The sequence below is a fragment of the Gobio gobio genome (assembly GCF_949357685.1).
Source record: "Gobio gobio genome assembly, chromosome: 18".
NCBI lineage: Eukaryota > Metazoa > Chordata > Actinopteri > Cypriniformes > Gobionidae > Gobio > Gobio gobio.
Genome location: NC_137111.1, coordinates 34,373,830 through 34,397,357, shown reverse-complemented (window position 1 = coordinate 34,397,357; position 23,528 = coordinate 34,373,830). Strand labels below are relative to the sequence as shown.

Below are 23,528 nucleotides of genomic sequence, written 5' to 3'. Positions count from 1 at the left end.
GAACTAAGGTATGATTATTTGGATTAATTGTGCAGCCCTTAAAGCAGCTATCACTGACCTATTGCTGTCTCCTTTTGTGAACAAAGTTATTGCCTTGGCTATTTAGACCAAATTCTTCTTATAAAGAACAAAATAAAATGAAACACCCATCTTAAGGAGAGACAACAACAAAGGCGAATGTGTCAACATTTTTAATCGTTTTCATAGAATACTTTTTACATTTTCACAAGCTAAGAAGAAATGTGACAGATTGTGGAGGAGTCTTGTGTTTGCATTTTAAATGCTCTGGAGCAATAAGATGTGAATATAGAGAAATATAGATTTTACAATGTGGGATTCTTACTTTCCTGCCCCCATCTGAAGCACACAGCAACTTTGTGTTCTGTTCAAAGCCAAAAACACCAGACCACCGCAGAACGCCTGCGTAGAATCCATAATACACTGCGTCCAATAGCCTTTATTGCATTTTCATCTCTCATGCTTGTTTTTTTTTAAATGTTCATACTTTTAAAGTTCCTGTACTGCTTCACCAGCAGAAAAGACAACATTACAATAAATAAACCCATAATGCAAAAAGATACAAAAATAAGAGTTTTTTCCCTTTCTTTTTGGCGTACCGTAAAACAATAGCATAGTGTTATAGTAAATAAATGGCTGTTGTACATTTCCTTCATTGGGGATACTACAGAGGACAGCAATAATAACAGATGTAAGTCTTCAATTTGTACCGTTATCTCTAAACAAAAATATATTGTACTGTATACTGAGAAAAGCGATAAATCCTCATCCAATATGATAATACATTGTACAACCAGATCCCAATTCAAATATAGCAGGCTCTATAATCATAGTTTACGCTGAAGTATATATATGTTTGTGTGTTTTTTATATAGCACTTCAAACATGAAGTACAACAATATTTTTTGTTTGTTTGTTAAAAATGCCCCTTGAACCAAAGCAGCATGTCATAGACTCTTTTAACGTGGTTAAACTGCACATGCCTCATACTGACAATTCTCACTGATTTTAAGTAATTGTGATGCAGGATCACCAATACTGACTCTTTCAGTAACTTTTGTATAGACATACAGTACAAAAAAAAACTGGCTACAGTATATAATACATACATGACTAGTTTGCATGTTTCGTTTGGGCCGAAGTATGAAAATCCCTGTCAAAGCAAAATCAGAAAGGCAATTTACACTCAATAGATACGCGGATAGCAGTTGGTTTAGCCTAGTGAGTGGTGATGTGCAATTTACAAATACTTGTTTGTTGTATAAGCACATATAACAGAACCTTGACATATCATCTGATTATACAAAAAACAATGACTTTCTGGTCTCAGTCCATGTTTTCTCTGTAAACTGTGGCATAGGAGTTATGAAACTCCAGTTCTATTGACATATCCATCCAGTAAACCTGTGACCTCATCCTCGTGTTCAAACAAACAGACAAACATTACACATTCACACATGCCGCCACACGCACAAACAAACCATGACAAACAAGAGCACAATTGTCAAATAGGCTCCATGTATTATCAGACAAGCTACTGTCCTGTTGGTCATTCAGTTAAGCTTGGGCTGGAAACTCATGATCAGTAAACGTCCCTCTAAACCCTCCTTTAACTTTCTACGACTAGTTGTTTTGCAAATGTTTTTTGATATGTTTGACTTACAGACGGGCCAATGATGCTATAGAAAAACTAGAGGAGACGCACAATTTGTCAGAATCTAATCACCAAAATAAAAAATAGACAGAAGACAATTTATCTAAATAATCAGTAACCACATCTCTAAAGTGTCTTGTTCTCACTTTTTTGCGGTTTTTGTGTGTACCAGTGAGCAATGGACGCTGCACGCTGCTTTTTTAAGTGCACATACGCACAGATAAGATTAATCTCTACTGCTGTGACAGGAGTCCTTATGATTTCTGGCCCTCGAAACACCAGCGGTTGCGTAGATGGCACAACATCACATGGGAATGCTGCAATGATTCCGAAGCGCTCTTGCATTTCTTTCACGTTTTATCTTCCGATGCTAAATCAGGAGGGAAGAGACAGAAACTCGAGTACACCAAGACCACTTCGTTTCGAACAACAACAACAAAAGCTTTAAAAAAAAAAACCAGAACAAGGAGCGAGAGAGAGAGAGAGAGGATGGGATGGACTAAGAGAGAGAAAGAGAGAGTACTGAGTACAACAGATTGACCAGGAACAGCAATCGACTTTGTACAAATTGTGACTGTCCATGTTTTATGTTCTTAGGTGGCTACAACATCGCTGCGGGGAAGATGCAGTACAAGGAGGTAGCCAGTAGGAGCAGCAGATAGCTAAGGCCTGATAGAGACGCCTGCCGAGTGGACGAATTCCTGGAGATGGCGTTGGAGGAGCTGGGGTCATTGATCTGTGGGTCCTTGGGGGAACATAACGGTGAGCATGTGAGAAAGCGGATAAGCATTTATTATTAGCAGCCAAGAGATAGTTAGATAAGTCACAAATTCACATATTTTTCCATTATGATATTTTTATCCATTATAATAATGCATTTTTTTACTGGAAATGCATTACCTTTCACCTTGCAAATAACTGCAAATGTCTTGAAACACTAAAAGTGAAAAAAAAAAACCCCCACTTCCAATTCATTCAAAAATAAAAAGGCAATTCTGCCTGATTTATACATAAAATGGGTTTAGATGTCTAAGAGATTAAAAAGCTCTTTGATTCTGCAATGAAATTGTTCGCTGAAAAGAGGTCCTCATTTTTAGTGCTGTTTGGACCTGCCGCTGCAACACTAAATGTCAGTCTAGCATATAATGTTGCTTTTATTATGTACAATGACATTTAGTGAACTTTAGAAGGCAGAAGATAAGCAACGCTCACATTTTGCCATCGCCCACCGCAAAGAGCATGTGCATACCGGGCGGGAAGGGGCTTCTAGTGCCAGGTCAAAGTTCAGCCAAACTGGGCCAATGTGACGTGAGATAATTACTGCTTTATCTTTGCTCTCTTTCATTATGATTCATCCTTTCAAAAGCACTTGACATATATCGGAGATATGTCTGGTTTGAGATGTGCTGTCAATGAAATAAGCATACTTACCACACATACATCTATTGTGTTGTTTGTCTTCAGCTTCTGGGCCTAGAAGAGACAAATAAAGCTATATTAAATCAATCTGATTTAATAAAAAATAACATCTTGGACCAAGAAAATCCTTGCCAAATATTATAATAATGCTCCAGGGTGATCCACACCAGATAATCGATAACAAAACATGTTTATAGCTGCAATTTTATAGCTGTTAATTGCATTGTATTAGTAGTGCGCTTTATAATGCTATCTGTCCCCAGAAAGAGTATCAATATAACCACAGAGAAGTAAATGCGCATGCAAGTTGATATAAATACTAATCGTAGCTGGTAGGTTACTGCAAGGTTCTCATTTGATACGTGTATGTGTGTGTACTTGTTGTGCATGGGTATGTGTGTCTTAGAAAGTGAGAAGCGGTGGTGATATAGGAGAGCTGGTGACAGTATAATGAATGGATTCCTGTGTGTTGGAGGTTCGGTATCCTCCTGAAAGAAGCCGACTTGAATCTAAGCCAGAGCCCAGCATGATAAAGCAACGCCTCGGCCAGCATGAAACATTATAAACAACCGCATTTACGGACCAGCAAAAAGAGGATTTGAGGTTTAATATCAGTGATTAATTTCTCCTAGAGCGGTCCTAGCACCCTTTAAACATTTTCTAAATTGAAGAAATAAACCAACAAAAAACAAGAATAATTCTCAGGCACACACACAAAAAAAGTTGGATAATTGTTCTCTGTACATATCAAGCGCTGTTTTAATTACATTGAAGCAAAAACGCTTCCGAAGTGCAAGATATGTCACTCTAATAGCCCAAAAAAACAAGACAAGGGAAAAAGAGAACAAAACTCATGAAATTGGCCCTTAATCTCACTGAATCACCTGACAGCATACTAAGCAGAGAGTTTCTCACTTTAATTTTATATTTAGAACATGAGTTCACACTGAACCAAGAGATATGTTTTGGATTGCTAAAGCAGAGCCTTCAGTAATTTAGCAAATGTGTGCAACACTTGCATTTTGACACACTATTACACAAGACGAGGTATTACCATATGTCTCTTTGTTTTGAGGGTGGTAATGCACATCTGGCTCTGTCATTTTACCCATGCAAAAACATGCAAAGGCAAAAACCCTCTCTACCATATAACTAAAGGGGGATGCAAGCAGTACAGCTGGGTGTAAACGTCTCAGTTCTTTACGAGAGTGAGAGAGAAGCAGTTTGATATGCAACAAAGGCCACGTTAACATGGCATTTGCATGCTGGAGTCGTCTCGCTAGTTTTCCTGGAGGTCAGCTGCGTGTGCTGCGATCATTTGTAACCGATGAAGAAAGACTGACAGAAATATCCCATGAGTCTGCACTCCCTGTCTCTGTTCTTCTCCTCATTTTCACATTGACAGCTGCTCCCCCTCAGAGGACTACGTTTAGCAGCGAGGCTAATACAGAAACATGTAAACTCATTAACTTCACTCTCAAAACCACTTTCTCCTGCTGCTGTGCTGCTCTCTGTTGGAGTGTATGGGTGTGAGTGTGTGTTCGCCCTAATGTCTGTGATTATATATTTGCCTTGTTTCTAATTAAAAGACGAATGCCGTAAATGGCCAGCTCTGACAGTCATTGTAAATTGTATGTGTAGCAGGGCTAGTTGTCATAAGGGCTGCATCTCAGTACATCCATCTATGCATTTTGCAGACACTTTCCAAAGTGACTTGCATTGCATTCAATGTATACATTTGAATCAGTTCATGCAATCCCAGGGAATCGTTCCCATGACCTTGCTCTACTGTTTGAGCTAAATAAATGCTGAATTTAAAGTCCAAAATTCAAATTCCGCAAATGTTGCTGACTTCAAACACCTAGTCCTCCTGATGATTTCTTGCCTGTTTGTTGACTACGAGTGTGGATTACCCTTACAAATAAAGCTGCATTTGGATTCTCAACCTCTGTCTCGGAGCAGTACGTTACAACATCATGCGCATGCATATTACGTGTTCAGTCTATAGGCACGTAGTGTTTCTTTACAAAATGACATTGCCAACCACTGGCCTCGCATGCATAATACAGAGTTTTTAGTCGTTTTTGACAACATGCCCCAAAAGGTATTGAAAAAAGTAAGGAAGACTTTAATGTTTTTCTTGAAAATGTACTTTCAAAACTAAACCTACCCCCAAATATTCAATGGAGTAAGAAGTGACAAATCGGTCTCCCTTATAATGTAGCATAGCTCTCTCAATTCAAGCAAACACAACTGAATTATTCCCTTCATAAAATCTTTATTTTCAAGATCACCAGAGGTATTTGTTAACTCTGAACACATAAGGACCACAAACACATAATCTGTTTTAAAACACTGCATTCCCTGGGGCACATACACCAAACCCACAACACATACATGAAACTTGAAGATCTATGTCTGCAATAGCTCCACTGACCTGGAGGCTACCACAGAACTGGTAGAGGGAGTTATCAGCCGGGTTGAGATGGTTGATATGTGTTGCCGGCTCAATGGCATTAGGTGATCTGTCTCGATCCCTGGCCCTCTGAGAAGGTGTTGTTATAGAGGTGGTGGTTTGCACTGGGGGCATCGGCTGCCAAACGCTCACGTCTGTCCCATTTCCAAACGCCTGGATCGCATTGCCTACATACAAAGAGCATATGCCTCATATTAAAAGAGAAATATGAAATCTTCAATAATTAATTGGAGGGCCAATACAGAGATACATAAGATAAACACTGTAGATGACCGCCTATGTCATAGACTGGGAATTATGCATATTTGCCTCTCGCCTGCTCCAATTGTGAAAGACTGGAAATGACTTGTATTTGCCCAAGCGCTCAGTGAGGTCCTTCCCCAACCCAGCCTTTCCCAGAACTAGGATCTGCCACCTCATTATATGGGCCACTGACAGGCTCTTGCTCTCCCTGCCATCTCCGCTGGAACAGTACAGACAGCACACTAGTCTGTGAAGACTTGGTTTTTAAGAAAAATCCAAGTATGTTTGGTACAGTATGTTGTGATGTTGTTCTTTATCAGAAATGTCCGCCCTCTCTCGTAGTGCTAAGTTCTTTCTGTCGCTACGCTTGTACGCTACCTCTTAATGTTTCTTTTTCATCTCCTCCTCTAATTTGATCATATTCGCATGTAAATACTTTGAGGAAACACATGATGAATGTGTTGTTTGCTATTTTTAGATGCTTTCTCTCCATCTCTCTAGGAAATACTGGAAGAGACCCACAAGGCTCTGAGCGCTTTGATCGTTGTTTTGAGTCTATGAGCCCTGACACATTTTCTTCAGCAGATGAATCGTGTAGTTTCCTCTCATGTGCATGTCTCTCAATGAGTCATGTTCTCTGAATCCACTCTACACTCCACCAGCTGATGTCTGGAGACCTTCATATCCACAAGGTTTTATGTTTCAAAGAAAGGAAAATGTACTGAAATATCAGGCTACTGTTTATTGTTTACGTGATTTTTTTTCTCTCTTGTCTTTTTCTGATGAAATTAAGACAAGCTTAAAATAAGTAGGTTTTTCTGTTGTAAATAAAATTAGCATTTAGGCTTTTTCAGCAACACAATATTAAAGGGTTAGTTCACCCAAAAATGAAAATTCTGTCATCATTTACTCTCCCTTGTGTTGTTTTAATCCTGTAAGACTTTCGTTCATCTCCAGAACACAAATGAAGATATTTTTTAATAAAATCTGAGCCAGTTCTGTACTCTCCATAGACAGCTACGCAACTACCACTTTGACGCTTCAAAAAGTTCATAAAGAGATGGTAAAACTAATCCACATTAATTGAGCAGTTTAGTCAAAAATGTTTGATGAGACACGATCACTTTATATGATGAACAGATTGAATTTAGGCTTTTATTCACATATAAACATTGATGTGTCAATGGAAGGACAGAAATCGCTCAGATTTTATACGACACAAGGGTGAGTAAATGATGACAGAATTTTCATTTTTGGGTGAACTAACCCTTTAACAATGCAAAAGAGTTTCTGTTAAAAACAAAAAGCATCAAATTTCGTGAGAATCAGCATATTAGAATGATTTCTGAATGATCATTTGACATTGAAGAGTCATTGGAGTAATGGCTGCAGAATATTCAGCTTTGCCATTGCAGGAATACATTACATTTATATTACTGTACTTTTACTGTATATTAATGTACTGTACTGTAACTGTATTTTTTACATTAAATTAATGCACCCTTGGTGGACACAAGATTATGTTAAGATTATTTTAAAATCCTTTTTTAAAAATGTATCGACCCAAAACTTATGTATATACAGTAAAATTAATTTCTTATTTAATTTCAATCATTTATATAATAATAATAATTACATAATATTTGTTTTAGTGTTTTTGCAGCTTGAAATTAGATTTTGAATTTCAGATTTTTTTTGACCTCACTGTGTCTTTTAGATTGGACCAGAATTTTTATTTTTATTTTATTTTTATTATTTTTTATTTAGGAAGCACTCTTATAACTGTGCCAATGCTGTACAGCAGTTTAAGTATTGCCACCAGGCTATAAAGGTGAAGGTGAATATTAGAGAGAGAAAAAAATATAACTTAATATTTTTAATAATGTTTGAACAATTTCACAGTTTTACTCGATGCTATTTGTTCTGCTGAAGCTCAGCTCAGCTCTGCTCCAGCCTGTGCTGAGGACGGCGTGTTCCAAGGGCAGACAGACTCATAACGCTCAGGGGCGAGTGTAGGGTGTGAGGCCAAAGCGCTTCGTCACAGCCTCCTAAACACCCAGATACTGACGGCGCTGGGAACGAACCCCCAGAACTGTCAGGATGCCTTAACACTGAAATCGGGTAATGAGACACGAGAGAATGAGGTAATGAGAAGGAGAGAGAGAGAGCAAGAGAGAGAGGGAAAGAAAGATAGAACAATAAAGAAGCAGTTTAACCCAGTTTAACCTCCTGAAGAGTCTCCTTCAACATCCCCTTAAAGCCCTCAGCTCTAAAAGAAACAAATCAAATTAAGCTCAGACTGTTCAAAGATACACTCTTCCTACAGTACAGGTTTGATGTTGAATATCTGAAAAAAAATTGTTTTGCTGTTTTGATTGCAATGGTTTAGAGAAAGATTTTGACTGGTCACCAATTCTTAAATGTATTATTATGTAATTTTCAATCACCTTTTTGCCTTCACTACTTCATTGTAAACGATCCTGATGTTAAACAATTTGTGATGCACATTAAAAAAAAAGTTGAAATGTCCCATGGGAATTTTTTTTTTGCCCACCATCTACAGTGGCTTAATGCTGAATTCTTCACATAGATAGATATATATATTGTTTAGATACAGTATATTGGCAAAAGTTTTGGGACGCCTGCCAATACATGCACATGAACTTTAATGACATCCCATTCTTAATCCGTATGGAGTTGGCCCACCTTTTGCAGCTATAACAGCTTCAACTCTTTTGGAAGGCTTTCCACAAGGTTTAGGAGTGTAGAATTTTTTACCATTCTTCTAGAAGCGCATTTGTGAGGTCAGGCACTTTTGTTGGACGAGAAGGCCTAGCTCGCAGTCTCCGCTCTAATTCATCCCAAAAATGTTCTATCGGGTTGAGGTCAGGACTCTGTGCAGGCCAGTCAAGTTCCTTCACATGCACTCACTCATCAATGTCTTTATAGACCTTGCTTTGTGCACCGGTGCACAGTCATGTTGGAACAGGAAGGAGCTACTTGGATGCAGCTACTCGGCCATGGAAACCTATTCCATGAAGCTCCCTAATGTTCTTGAGCTAATCTGAAGGACAGACAGAGTTTGGAGATTTGTAGCTATTGACTGCAGAAAGTTGTCGACTTCTGCGCATTGTGCGCCTCAGCATGCGCTGACCTCGCTCTGTGATTTTACATAGCCTATCACTTCGTGGCTGAGGTTCTGTTGCTGGGAGCGACCCATTCTTTCACAAATGTTTGTAGAAGCAGTCTGCATGCCTAGGTGCTTGATTTTATACACCTGTGGCCATGAAAGTGATTGGAACACCTGAAATCAGTGATTTGGAGGGGTGTCCCAATACTTTTGGCAATATAGTGTATTTAGAGCTCTGTTAGTAGCATGATTCATTTTGCGATTATCAAATCACAAAAGCTGTGATTTAACCAAGTGAAGTTATGATGAGTTATTCACGTGTGAGAACACAGCTTTAAATTTTCTTTTTACAGTCAAATAACACAACAGTAATATTTCTTATTTTTCTTATTATTTAGTAATTTTTAGATTTTTCATTTAGTAGTACTTATAATAATAATCAATATGAATTATTATTGTTGTTTTATAGCCATATTGATATATAATTGCAATCACAATTTTTATCAGAAAAATCATGTCCCTAAATTGTGCATGCCTAATGTTAAAGGTCTGACTGTTAGCAGGAAATTGGCCTGTTACAAAAGGGCATTATGATTGGCCTTCTTCTTGAGGACCTTCTTCGTCTGTTATTATTTCAATTAATTTCCACAATGTCCTGCTTTCTAAACTGACCCCTGTGTGGATCTCTTTCAGTACTATACAAGCCCTCCCTATACTTTCACAAGCCCTCCCTGAAAGCTCACTCTTTGCTGTTACCACTTTGTTTGTTTTCATTTCGTACTATAAGTTCATGGGAACAAAAGAAAACACTTGGTGCAGTCAAGGAAGAGTAGCGTGCGAGAGATGTACAGGGGAAAGGGGAAAGAACATAATAGGAAGAAAGATGGAAGGGGCTTTTTAGAGGCTGAGGTATAAACGGGCTGACAGGCGGACAGCTAAAAGCCTTGAAAAACAACTTGCTGGAATCTGAAGAGATGGACAGACCAGATCCGAGGGAGAATGAGACAAATGGACAGTTAGGAGAGAGATGGCATGGATGGAGGCAGAGTTTAATGGAGAGAAAACAAGACAGAAAAAAACCCTAAAAAGATATGTGAAGTGTTTGTTTGATGCGCAGATTGTGCACATCTTTACAGCTATTTTATTTATTATACTATGGGGCTGATGAATGTTTGAGTCTGATTGGATGATGAAAGTTCTAAGATGTGCATTGTTTTTCCATGAAATGCACAGATAAGTAGTTCCAGTTCCAGCATTACAGTTTCATATCGCTTCACCAATTGATTTCAGCTATTTCAAAGATCCTTACAGCCTACAACGAGATGTGGAAGAGATTAGTCAGTTTTCAGGACAAAAACATCTGAACAATGTCTTGAGTTGTGGTAACCATAGTATAATTGGAATATTTGACTTCAGGCCGTAGAATTATTAGAAAAATAATGCACACCCGAGGTGTGTTCATTTGCTTGATCTGTGTCCTACATTTAAAAGAGCTTACATATTAATGAAGCTGTCTCCTTTTATTTGTTACTTTCCTAAAGAGCCTGTCATTCTACTACAGTACTTTCATAGCTCAAGTATGAGACCAGCGATTAAATCAGTGATGTTTTAATACTATCTCTTATTTAAACTTCAGTTGGAAAAATGCCATTAGAGTTGGCAAGTTTGATTTCTTTTGTGTTTATCACTTGAAACGGCCCATTTCAATCAAGCAATTCCAAATCCTGATTTAAAGATAAGTTTGGCATAATCACTGAAACATTTTTCATGAAACTCTCCCCTTGTGGCATGTTTTACAATGTTTTAGTAAAAACAAATGTAGGTAAATAATTTTGCAATATAAATAAAGACTTGTTTATTAGTGAAAATAATGCTAATTGTTTAAAGGGGCCCTTTTATGCTCATTTACAAGTTCATAATTTTGTTTATGGTGTCTACTAGAATATGTTTACAAAATGTAATGTTCAACAAATTCATCATTTTTCTTATTATTTATATTGTTGCAGCTTTAGTTTTGGTTTCTTTAAAAACCCATCTTCCAAAAAACGCAGTCTGCGCTGATTGGGCAGCCAGCCCCAGTCTATTGTGATTGGTCTGCAGCCTAGAGCACTACATTACAAATGTAACAGCCCTTACCATAACCAGTGAGTATCAGCTCCAGAGGCTTCCTGAAGCGCTGTAAACACCACTGTAACTACACTTTGGCATCAGTTTTGCTTTATCAGTTTGAGCTCAAGTCTGATAATGACAGTCAAGAAGAACCTGATCAACATGAACCACCTTCACAAGCACGGCTTGTGCAGGACAGTTCACAGTGGTAATGCTTTATTTTATACCTCTCTTAAATTTCAGATGTGATGTTATAACTGTGCCATTTATAACCTCTGACCTGCATTGAACTGCATGCTTCAGAGTGCAGTCATTAAAAAATGGTGAGAAAACAATAAAGGTTGTGGTTATATACTGCTGAGGAATAGTGTTAAAAATACATTTTAATCACTGTTTCCTAAGTCCGTCTGCTTTAAGAAGGTCGAAAAACGGGGGTTAGACTTGCCGACAACACAATATTAACTCATCCAGGCCTCGCTTGGAATATTGTGACGTGTATGTGCCCAGAAGAAAAATTACTTAAGATAACAATCGAGGCATTTCAGAAAGTTCAGAAACAGTGCTTAAAAGGATAATTAACCTAAAAATGACCCTAGGTGTATAGGACTTTCTTCTTTCAGACAAATACAAGTTAAATTAACAAATGTCTTGGCAAATCCAAGCATTATAATGGCAGTGAATTGAGGACGAAAAAAGTGAATCTATCTATTATAAAAGTAATGCATACGACTCTGGGGGGTGATAAAGGCGATAATCAATGTTTTTTATAAGGTTTTTTATAAAGTTTCTAGCTTTACCACCTTCCGTAGTCAACTTATGAATAAAGTGTAACACTTCTCAAAGTTCAAAACGCTTATGCTACTTCCAACGTCATCATCGCGTCAGTTACGCTTTTTCCGTATGTTGAATTTCGTAAGGCTAATTTTCATTTTTGGGTGAACTACCCTTTAATGATATAGAGAATAGCTCCCTTTGGAGTAAGCATTGCGCTTTTAAAGAAAGTATAAAAAAGCATAATAGGAACCCTTTACCTGGATATTTACTGTTTTCATTTAAATGGGCACAATTTAAATCTCATCAAAAGACTGAAAATGTAAAAAAGAGATCTATTTTTTAAGCTATATAGCCCATCCCTAACACAATTTATACTTTGCACAGAAGCAGGGAGAGTTTGGGCCAGAGCAGTAACTCACGCAGGCAGCCGTTGTCAGTGAAGAACTCTGTGAATCTGTCGCATTCCTCTTTGCTGTTGCCACTGCTGCTGCAGTCACAGAATGGAGACACGCTGATCTTGGGTGAACGCAGGTAATTCGGGGTCATCACCGTTCCTGGATAACAAAAGAAGACATGTTTTTACATTCGTTGGGAATATTTTATTTGAAAAAATTAAAGTATCAATTTCATATTTAAAAGGACTTTGGCTAAATATATGCTTGTGCCTTTTTTTTAGATTATCCGTTATCTGGTTCTCACTGAGCTTTCTTAAAAATAATCATTCTGGTGCAGTCTGCTTCATAAATTCTATGCTGTGGGGATGTGACACTGTAAGCCCACAAAGTGAAACGGTCTCCCACTGGTAGAACAACAACATGAGCTAATCACAGATTAATAGCTGCACTGCTGTATTCCCGTGTGTCCAGCTGCTGTTTCTGTGTAGTGCTGCACACATGACATTGGGAAGACTTCCAGCACAAGCAAAACACAAAGAACTAAGCACAAAGCACAAACATGTTTTCACAAAGGCTTTCACGATATATATCTCAGCGGATTGTATTGAGAGAACTAGCTGTCACCCAGTAGTTAATGTGACACTACACTGTATCAGTAAATCCAGATTATTAAATCAACCAAATTATATAAAGTGTGTAGTTTGGATTATTACAATTAATGGCAAAAGGAATCTTGGGTAATGTAAACTGATATTTCCTACTGACACACTGTAATAACTGGCTTAAAAACGTTTTTGTCTGGTGAAAATACTAACGTGAAAATAAGATGTGCACAGTACTGTATACAGGGCCTAAAACTAACTTTTTGCCACACCTGACAATGGCCGATGACTTAAGAAAATGTACTGGGCAAAAATATTTTTTTCCGGTCATGACAAAATACAAAATCCTCAATGCTCTATTCCAATTTCGATTCCACAGCTAAAACTACTAGTTTAACTAATATAAGTGTAATAGCCTACATTTTTAAAGACAAGTAAACTGTAATAAAATAAGGACAAGCAATAGCACAATAAATACAATATAACAAAGATACAAATGAAATAAACAGTGCTCTTCAGGCACTGTCTAATAGTTTTCAGGTACCGGAATTTAATAAAGTAGGCTAATCAAATAAATAAGACTGAATAGTTTTCATTTCCTTTTTTAAGTTCAAGAGTAGTGAGTGATTTTTTTTTTCTTTTTAGGATTATTAGGATGCTGTCACTTTAAGACCGAATGCATGCACGGATCATGCCTTTTGTGTTTGCGTTCACTTAAGACATGATGACCGAACATGTTTACTAGGATACTCGCCTAGAAGGGCATTTTTAATTTTGAGTGAATTTGTCCTTTCGAGCGCAGGAAGGCATGAAAGAGAGCTGAACTTTGCGTGCTGTCGATGCTTTCAGGGTGTGCACTGGCGACTGACAAAGTTTCATATTCTGACTCGCCAACTGCGATTTTTACTCGCATTTGCCGCTTGGAGAGTGTTCATTTTAGGCCCTGTATACATGATCTATCTGAATACTCGATTATGATTGACTGGGATGTGTGCAATAAAACTGTTCAATGCGCAGGCAGTTCCAAGTCAGTTTAATCACCTTTCTATATTAATGTCCTGTTTTCATTAAAGCACACACGTCACTAACATACAGAGATCAGAGATCGTGCTGCCCACACACACAGAAACGGGAGAACAGAAACATATTTTCAACTCTGCACAGCAACTTTTATTAATAAATTAACTTCGCTACAGAATCGCCACATTATATTACTCAAAGAGGTATTAGCGTCGCTGTTTTTGAAGTAATTTAACTCACAACTGCATGCTAGTAGAGAAATGCTGCACAGACGCAGGTAATTCTCTCTCTCTCTCTCTCTCTCTCTCTCTCTCTCTCTCTCTCACACACACACACACACACACACACACACACACACACATCTCTCTCTCTCTCTCCCTTTCTCAATAGTCTAATTCATTCAAATAAATGTTAGAATTCCATCAAATAAATGTAACCTTACAACACTGTCTGATTTCAAGACAAAAAGCTAGATCTAACAAGTGGTATAGCTGACAAAAATAACCATCAAATTTAGTGCTGCAAACTTCAATGACAACTTCGTGTCGTATATTAAAATCGTTGAACTTGTTTATCCAAGTTACAAGACAGACTCACCAATGAGACCAGAGTACGACAGCAAGCAGTCAGCGTAGTTCTCCTTCAGACAACCAGAGAGAGAGCGGGGCTCAGACTGGCAGTTAGTGAAGAAATCAGCCAGACGAGACCTAAAACACACCATACCCTCTTTATAGCATAGTTATCACATCTATTGATATCTACAGTATTCTGGTACAATGAGTACTAACAACATCACTTTATAATTAAATACCGTTCATTATAAATGAAATAAAACATATGTTGCTGAATCTGTATTTGTAAAGCAAAAGGCACACACAGTTCTTGGCTGTTAAATGTGTTGGAAGACTCTCAACAGCAGTCTGTCGTAGTGTTAAGGACGGAGAAGGAATGTGTAAATGAATGTGCTGTGCCGTGTCTCCTAAGACACATGGTGTTGGACTAGTGTGGGATCTTTGCACAACTACACCGAAGCTCTTGATACAGCTAGGGGCTACACCTAGATTGAAACAGATCATAGGTACAAGAAAAGGATGGATATAAAGAAAAAGACAAATAATGTGGAAAAAAGCGGCCAGAATGCAGAATGTGAACTGTATAGACCCAGAGCATAAGTGCAAATATATTCCATTTATTTGTATAAGTGTCTGAGTGTGCCCCCAGAATGCCGAGCGGCAGCTCTTCTGATTGAGCTGGGTCATTAGCTGTCGCTTTCTCTGTGCCTAAAGACGTTTGCTTGGCAAAACTACATCCACGTTGTGCTAATGAATCCTTAACAAGCCACTTAGAGGACTCTGAGGTTGGCCACCTTCCTGCACAAACCAGATTTAGGGCTGCAGTTTTTATTGCTAGACTTCAATAATCACCTCGATTGTCCTCGCGATGTGCTCTCCTGCCTTACCTTAATAAACGCTTTATTTCCCAATAGATGCAGCTCAGCTGCTCATGGACATGTCTGTCCCTAGTGGTGAATATGTGTTATTACAGATGACATGTTGCGATCTTGTTTCTCAGATTCAGTAAGGCATTTCTTAGCACCTCTAAATAGCTCATTTTGCACTGCCATGTGCAATGGCCAAAAGATAAGTGTTGCCGTGAAGTGTGGATGAATGGACTTGTTTAACTATTATATATATAGTGAAATGCTTCTCTCTCTCTCTCTCTCTCTCTCTCTTTTTTGCAATATTGTAATGTAATTATATAATAAATAAAAAAAAGATGATAAAATATTATAACAATTTAAATCAACCATAGACTTCATATCATACACCGATCAGGCATAACATTTTATTGTGTTGGTCCCCCTTTTCTAGCGGTTTTGCTGCCAAAACAGCCCTGACCCGTTGAGGCATGGAGTCAACTAGACCCCTGTAGGTGTGCTGTGGTATCTAGCACCAAGATGTTAACAGCAGATCCTTTAAGTCCTGTAAGTTGCGATGTGGAGCCTCCATGGATCAGGCTTGTTTGTTCACCACATCCCACAGATGCTCGATTGGATTGAGATCTGGGGAATTTGGAGGCCAAGTCAACACTAACTCGTTGTTGTGCTCCACAAACCATTCCTGAACCATTTTTGCTTTGTGGCAGGGCGCATTATCCTGCTGAAAGAGGCCACAGGCACCAGGGAATATTCCTTCCTTAGACCATTTTTTATGGATACTCACCATTACAGACCGGGAACATCCTACAAGAGCTGCAGTTTTACGCTTGCCCATTTTTCATAGTTTTAACACATCAACTTTGAGGACCAAATGTTCACTTGCGGCCTAATATATCCCACCCACTGACAGGCAGAGGTGGACAAAGTACACAACTCCATTACTTGAGTAAAAGTAAAAGTACTATTGGTTAAATATTACTCCACAAGTGAAAGTTGTAAAGATAGATTTTTACTTAAGTAAAAGTACAGAAGTACTTGCTTTTAAAAGTACTTAAGTATCAAAAGTAAAAAGTAAACACATTGGGCCCTATCTTGCACCCAGCGCAATTGACTTTGTACACCGACGCATGTGTCATTCCTATTTTGCACCCGCGCAAAGCGCGCTTTTCCCTCCACAGAAGCACGTCGCTAAACTAGTGAATGCACTTGCGCTCCCTGGGCGGTTCAGCGCAAAAAAGGAGGCGTGTTCCGGCGCAAACAATCCCTGGTGCTATTTTGCTGTTCCATTAAACAATTGCGCCACTGACCAGAAAAAACCTAGTCTAAAGTCAGTGGCGCGTTGCGCGTTGTTCATTATGCTATTTTAAGGGCGCATGCTTGACCATAATGTATAGCGTGCACAACGCGCATACACTTTGCTCATGTAATCTACACAGATGCAACAGTTATTTTTGCAAATCATAAATTGTTACACTAAAAAAATATTAACACATGAGATGACGGAAATCATTGTGGTGTGCCACGAAGATGTGAAAAAATAGGCATAAATCTAGCTTACAAATGATTCAGGCTAATTGTAATAATTAAGGATAATAAATAAATAGGACCTGTTTGCCCAATAGTGGCAAGACATATATGTATATAAGGACATCTGACAAATTGGTTTGTCCGTCAAGAACCAGGAAAAAAAATCGACTGAAAAACTGAAAAAACTGAAAGACTGAAAAAAAAAAAAGACTGTGAAATCACCTTTACCATAATGTACAACATTACAACTTCACTTCTCTGCCTTTCACTGCTCTTACAAGCACATCAGTCTCCTCGGCTGTGAACCGCTCCTGGCGTGCGCCTGGTAAATACGCCATAAATCAGGGGCGTAAATCGCGGGGGGGACGGGGGGGACAGGACCCCCCCAATCTGAGGGCTGTCCCCCCCTGAAAACCATGCTGAGTATTGTAAATAATATAATGATATATACTTAAAATAAATGTGTAAGTAGTAAAACAATTCAAACGCAAACGGGACAAAAAAAAATGCGTTTTAAGTTTAGAAACATTTTGAGTCCCCCCTCCCCCTTACCCCACAGTGGTTTGATCCACCGCGCACCTCACCTAACGTTACCCATAGAACGTAGATAAAGTACCACACAAGTTTGGGGAGATAACAAAGCTCTTCAGACAGCAGTTGTGAAACTCCAGTAAGCTGTTTTATTCACTTTAAACATCAGATGAAGTGATTATTTTCTCTTTAATACAGATTAGGCAAAACACTGTTAACATCACTTGCCCACTGCGGCACTGCCCCGGGCCACCGTCGTTTTAATTTTTATAGTAATAAAATCATTTGACACAACTATTACAAACTGAACGTGTCTGCTCAATACAGCACGAGCCGAACGGGCAAACAGCTGACAGACAAGATGATCGCGGAAGATTTGGTTTCAAAGCGAAATGTAAAAGCGCCTATTTAAGGGAGTGTGTCATTGTACTGTTTTGTAGTTGTGTTTTTCATTACGAATAATTGGCTAATGAACCCAAAATACAAGCAACCCGCCCCCGAATTGGCGCTCATTCTAAACCTAAAGGTTTTGCTCAATATGAAGTGGCAGATCAGAGGGCTTGCTGCAGCTGAATATCTAAAGATCTGAATATCATAGTATAAAATACTTTGTGGAGGACGCAAGATAATTTAATATTTATAATATGACTGCGTGGTGAACCTTAATCGTATTTAAACAACTATCACTTTGTGTTGTTGGTCAGATAAAATGAAAGAGAAAAGAAAAATGGACATTACATAATTTTTCAGTGCACCAAAATGCCAAGTAGCCTAAGTACGAAATGTTTTTTGTTTTTTGTGGTACACATATCCTTATAAGAAACGATTTTGGCTGTATTATTTGTGTCCCCTTCAAAATTTGCTCTTGAGAAATTTCATGTTTATTGTCCCCCCCAACTGTTAGATGAAATTTACGCCCCTGGCCATAATAATAGCAATCCATAATGGAACTTGCGCACCTGCTTTTAAAGGGAATGTTGGATGACGCTCGGATTGGTTTATTCACGTTACGCCCAAACCACACCTATGAATAATGAAGCTACTTCAGACCAACCCATTTTAGATTTGCGCCGGGCGCAAGAGCCATTTATCCCGCCGGGAAAATAGCAACAGCGCCGAGACCCGCCCACAAAGTTACTTGCGCTTCACGCTTTGACACTAGCGTTTCAGATCGTTAAAATAGGGCCCATTATTTTATTATTGTTGCATTGTTGTTTGAATACACCCTGTTCCATCATGGTGGTTTAAGCCAGTCATGCTCCATCTGACATGCTAGCATACCTTGAACTCATTAAAATACTTGCTTAAAAGTTACAAAGCTCTTATCAAAGTCAAAATCATACTAGAAAAGAAAGGTTTCTACATTGTGTTTATTTGACAGGATTATGTAAAAACATATTTCTGAAAGGACTTCAGTTAACATTATTAGCCCAACTACGTTATTGCATGCTAACTAACATCATTGTCGAACGTTACCTATGCGTTAGCGCTGTATCCACAAGCCTATGGCAACTTGGAGGGTAAATCTATAAAAATCATTTGACCAACCATACTTCATTCCAGTGTTAATTTTGACAGCAAATTTTGATTTAGTTTTAGTCAGTCTTTTGACTATAACATTTTAGGCATCTGAATTGTTTTAGTTTTAGTCTAGTTTTAATTGACTATAATAAGATTTTAGTAGATTCAATCGACTAAAATTCAGTACTTGTCGTCTGGTGTCTGAGAGGCAGCTTTCTGTGTGCACTTTCTTGTCGTCGCACTTTTTTAGACTTCTTTTTTATCCACGTCTGCTCTTCTGAATTTTAACTTTTAAGTATGACTATGGTTGCGCACTGCATCTGGGAACTGCCGCCTTTTATTTTGCCATCAATTGATTGGTGTTCAAAAAATACTTGGAAATCATTGAACTTCATGTGATCCTACAAGAGTGATTACTGATAGGCTGTCTACAAAAAAAACATAATCCACTGACTTTCAAAGTGGCTACGACTTTCTACTTCGAGGGCCTTGATAGAAATGTAATGGAGTAAAAAGTACGATATTTGTCTTTCAAATGTAGTGAAGTAAGTCATAAGTTTCCAGAAAAAATACTACTCAAGGAAAGTACTGATACTCAAAACGTGTTAACTTAAGTACAGTACTCAAGTAAATGTACTTAGTTACTGTCCACCTCTGCTGACAGGTGCCGTGATGAAGAGATAATCAGTGTTATTCACTTCACCTGTCAGTGGTCATAATGGTATGCATGAGTGGTGTATAAAGTTGTGGTCAGAATTATTGGCCCGCGTGGTAAATGTGTGCAAAACAGGCTGTGAAAATAAATCTGCATTGTTTATCCTTTTGATCTTTTGATCCAAAAATGTACAAAAATCGAACCTTTCATTGAAGTAAAGTGTTAACGATTTATGAATTTATTAGAACGTTATTACCTTAACAATATTAAGAAAATGCTCAAGAGAATAACATTTTAAGTTGCCTTTTATAAACCAGTTCAGACCTGCAGATGTAGTTGGTCTTGCATGATGCTTGCAGTGTCAGGCAGTTTGGCTTCTCCTTGTCCTCATATGAACAGGCTGGCACAATGGTCTGGCGTCTGCGTTCAGAACAGGCCGACTGATCCCCTAGAGGGCACGAGCAGAAGAGCATACCGTAGCTGTGCTTGGCCGGCACCTTGTCGAAGAACTGCCGCAGGGCCTTGTGGCACTTCCGTTTGTTGCAGACTTCAGCCGTTGAGACTCGGCTTGTGCAGGGGCTTATGTAAGCTGAACGGTATTTCTTACAGGTGTCATTTAGGTTGCAGGCCTTTGCTGCGTTCAAGCAGTTGTTCTCCTTTGCTAGCGCGGGCTCACCTGCAAAGACAGAGAATACACAATATAACTAAAATGAATTGGTGAAGTGTGTTACTATTTACTGTAGTGTACAGTGTTTAACAGTGTTAAGTTTGACAGCAAATTTTGATTTAGTTTTAGTCATATTTTATCATCTAAATTGTTTTAGTTAACTAATTTTAGTCGACTAAATCTACAGTAGGTTTAGTCGACTAAAATCTAATGGGTTTAGTAATAAAATTGTAATGCATCAATTAAGAATTTCTCTGTGTGAAAGTTCAACAACTTACATACAACATTCTTCATTCTTTCAAGCAGACATATTTATTTGTATACATTAAAAATAGATTATTTCTTATTCAATCTATTAAAGATATTCATACAAGAACATTGAGGGATCTTTTATTTTCTTGTGTTGTTTGAGTAACATTAATGATTGACAGCAGCAGGTTTATTAGACTGCTGTCACTTTAAGGCTGACTGCACAAATCCAATACACTTATACATCCAACATTCTCCCACGTTTACGTTCACTTAAGAAATATCCGACTGTGTTAGGTGAATATATACCAAAATAGATATTTTGACATCATTTTGTGTGTATTTGTCCATTCAGTTCTGCCCAAAATCCTCATTCACTAACATTTCCATCTCATTTTCATTCGTTGGCGAAAACATCAATAGATTGCCGTCATAGTTTTTGTCATTCAGAACTGGTTTTTATTTAGTTTTCATCTTGTTCTTGTCAGTGAAAAAATTATGTTGATGAAAATTATAACACAAATTATTAGTCAACGAAATGAACACTTGTATATAATACTAAAACTTGGTTAAAGTCAACATGAAATTAAAGTTGTGATAGACTTTTGTGTCATCTAGCTGTGAAGCTTTTTCAACCAAGCAAAAAAAATTATACATATACTATAGGGTGGAGAAGAGAAGAGATGTGGCTGTTGTTATTTTGATTAAAGATTATGAGGGCAAAAAAAAAGGAAAAAAGAATTGTCAATTATAATTTCATGGTGACTTTAAAGGTGATGTAATACCATGCTGTACTGTTTGAGCTACAGGAATGCGAATCAGAAGCCAATCAGAAAACTGTGTCAATCATTTTGCATGTCTTTAGAAGCGGGTTTTGCAGAGAAGGTGTGTGTGGTTGAAATGGGTCAAATCAGCAGCTAAATTTACTTACAGCACCTTTAAATCTGTTAAAAAATAATAATAACAACTTGACAAAAATATGTAAACTTTTAAAAGTCAAAAAGTAGATTGCATAAGAGAAATAAAAAAAGAAATGAAAAAAAGAGTGAAAGAAGAACAAACAGACAAAAAAAAACAAAGAGTCTGATACTATCCACAGCTCTGAAATCCTTGCTCCACAAAAAAAAATCTTTCATTTGAATACCCCACGGCACTGACAGGCATGTGAATTAATCATCCCTATTTCTGCAGGTCTGCCAAAACACAGAGGCTGTTTATAAGGAACCTGTTTTTTGTTTTAGGCTGTTTTTTATGTTAAATGAAACAGTGCTCGTCCCTTTGGATCCCTGCAGCCTAAACAAACAGTCATCTTGGCCGAACAGGGGAGTCATCAAAGCGGCCGGAACGGCTCTGCTCTCGCCTGTCAGCTGCGGCTAATTGCTGGCTTTCTAACACATTCCACCATTAACTAACATTTCTGGAGACTTGCTGAGCTTCACCAGCAGTTTGGTTTATAATGAGAGCCAATTAAAAACAAGAGATGGGTTGAATTAGAGCGAGGGCAGGACATATATGTGCATGTGTTTTTTTATGTGTGTGTAAGGACAGTGTTAAGATGGTTGTCTTTAAGGGAGCCCAAGAGGAGACTGCATCCTCAGAGCCTCTAGCAGCAGGAGGTCATGTCATTTGGTCATGTTGGATCAGACCAGGCTGAAAACATGAAGTGGCTCAAGCCGCTTTTCCACCATCTTCAACATTAGCGTACGATTGTTGCATTTCGCCCCCTAGTGGCAGTCACGCAGAAGTTTTTAAATCGGCCGTGAAGCAGCCTTTGCTTCTGTAAAATTTATGAATATTAAATGTATGTATATTATCCACACAAAACAAATATGGCTGAAATAAAAGCAGAGTAGGTTTTCTAGGGCTGGAAATTATTTTGTAAAAATGATCAAATAATTATTTCTGCCCATTTTACAGAAATAATAATTAGTCATTCTCACCTAACGCTCTACGATTTGATTAGAATGCATCACATTGGGTCGCACATGACCCAAAAATGTCCCATACACAGGAACTCCATGCATCTCTTGTATTACTTTCCATTGGAAATTAATGACTTCCAGTCTGTATTTGTTGGACACAGTGAAAAGGAGGATTCACATTGTGCACAATGCCAAGCAAAATTAAATAATCTTTTATCAAAACGGGTCCAAACTTCTGCCTCTGAAATGCCTCAAATGAAGTCATAAATTATTATTTTTTACCTTTTTAACCCTTCCCCTCCAACTACCTGACGACTTGTGGTATAGCTTTTCAAGATCAAATGTCCTGGACAGTTTTATACTGTTGTATACCCAGCTTCACTCAGAAATATGTAAGTAAATGGATTGGTAACAGCGGTTCGCTTCTGATAATGATGCACAATAATACATGGAAAACTTAGATCTCTATAACAGTCTCTAGTCTCTATAACAAGTAAATGTCAGTCTGTGCTGAAGTCAATTTACATTCTCAGAAAAAAGGTACAAAAGCTGTCACTGGGGCGGTACCTTTTCAGAAGGAACACTTTTCTACCTAAAGGGAGCATATTGTTACATTTAAAGGTACATATTAGTACATAAAGTGTACATATTAATTGAACAAAAGTATACTTTTTGAAAAGGTACTGCCCCAGTGACAGCTTTTTTACTTTTTTGTACAATATCATTAAAACGTTTCCGGTCAGCAAGACTTCATCAAAAAATAGAAATGAATACTTTTATTAAGCAAGAATGCTTTTAAAACACTTATAATGTTAGAAGACATTTCTATTTTTTTTCTTTAAATAAATGCTGTTCTTTTGAACTTTCTATTCATCAAATGATCCTAAAAAACTTTATCAAGGTTTTAACAAAAATATTAAGCAGCAAAACTGTTTTAAACATGAATTATAATAAACTTAATAAACACTGAAGACTGAAGTAATAATGCTGAAAATTGAGCTTTACTATCACAGGAATAAATTACAATATACTAAAATAGATTTGTTTTAAATTGACTGTTTCACAATATTATTGTTTTTTTAATCAAATAATTGCAGCATTGGTAAGCATAAAATACTTCTTTCAAAAACATTAAACCACAAAATAACTTAAATCTTAAAAAAATATATTTTAAAAAA

General features: G+C 37.8%; 1 protein-coding gene and 1 long non-coding RNA gene across 3 annotated transcripts in view; one reads left to right on the top strand and one right to left on the bottom strand.

Moving 5' to 3' along the window:
- Positions 1-23,528, top strand: part of LOC307142248 — a 673,051-nt gene that overhangs the window by 544,250 nt on the left and 105,273 nt on the right. The gene's annotated exons all lie outside the window — the stretch shown is intronic.
- The window catches only part of gfra1a (gdnf family receptor alpha 1a), an 85,787-nt gene continuing 62,434 nt past the window's right edge, over positions 176-23,528 (bottom strand). The window contains exons 5-10 of one of the 2 annotated variants that reach the window (XM_079842083.1): positions 19,837-20,188; positions 14,438-14,547; positions 12,243-12,377; positions 5,529-5,734; positions 3,104-3,145; positions 176-2,417 (exon numbers count right to left, since the gene is read on the bottom strand). In XM_079842083.1, coding sequence (XP_079698209.1) covers positions 2,274-2,417; positions 3,104-3,145; positions 5,529-5,734; positions 12,243-12,377; positions 14,438-14,547; positions 19,837-20,188 — 989 coding nt within the window. In that variant the 3' untranslated portion in view covers positions 176-2,273. The remainder of the gene's footprint in view (positions 2,418-3,103; positions 3,146-5,528; positions 5,735-12,242; positions 12,378-14,437; positions 14,548-19,836; positions 20,189-23,528) is intronic. The other variant, XM_079842084.1, reaches the window with a different exon arrangement.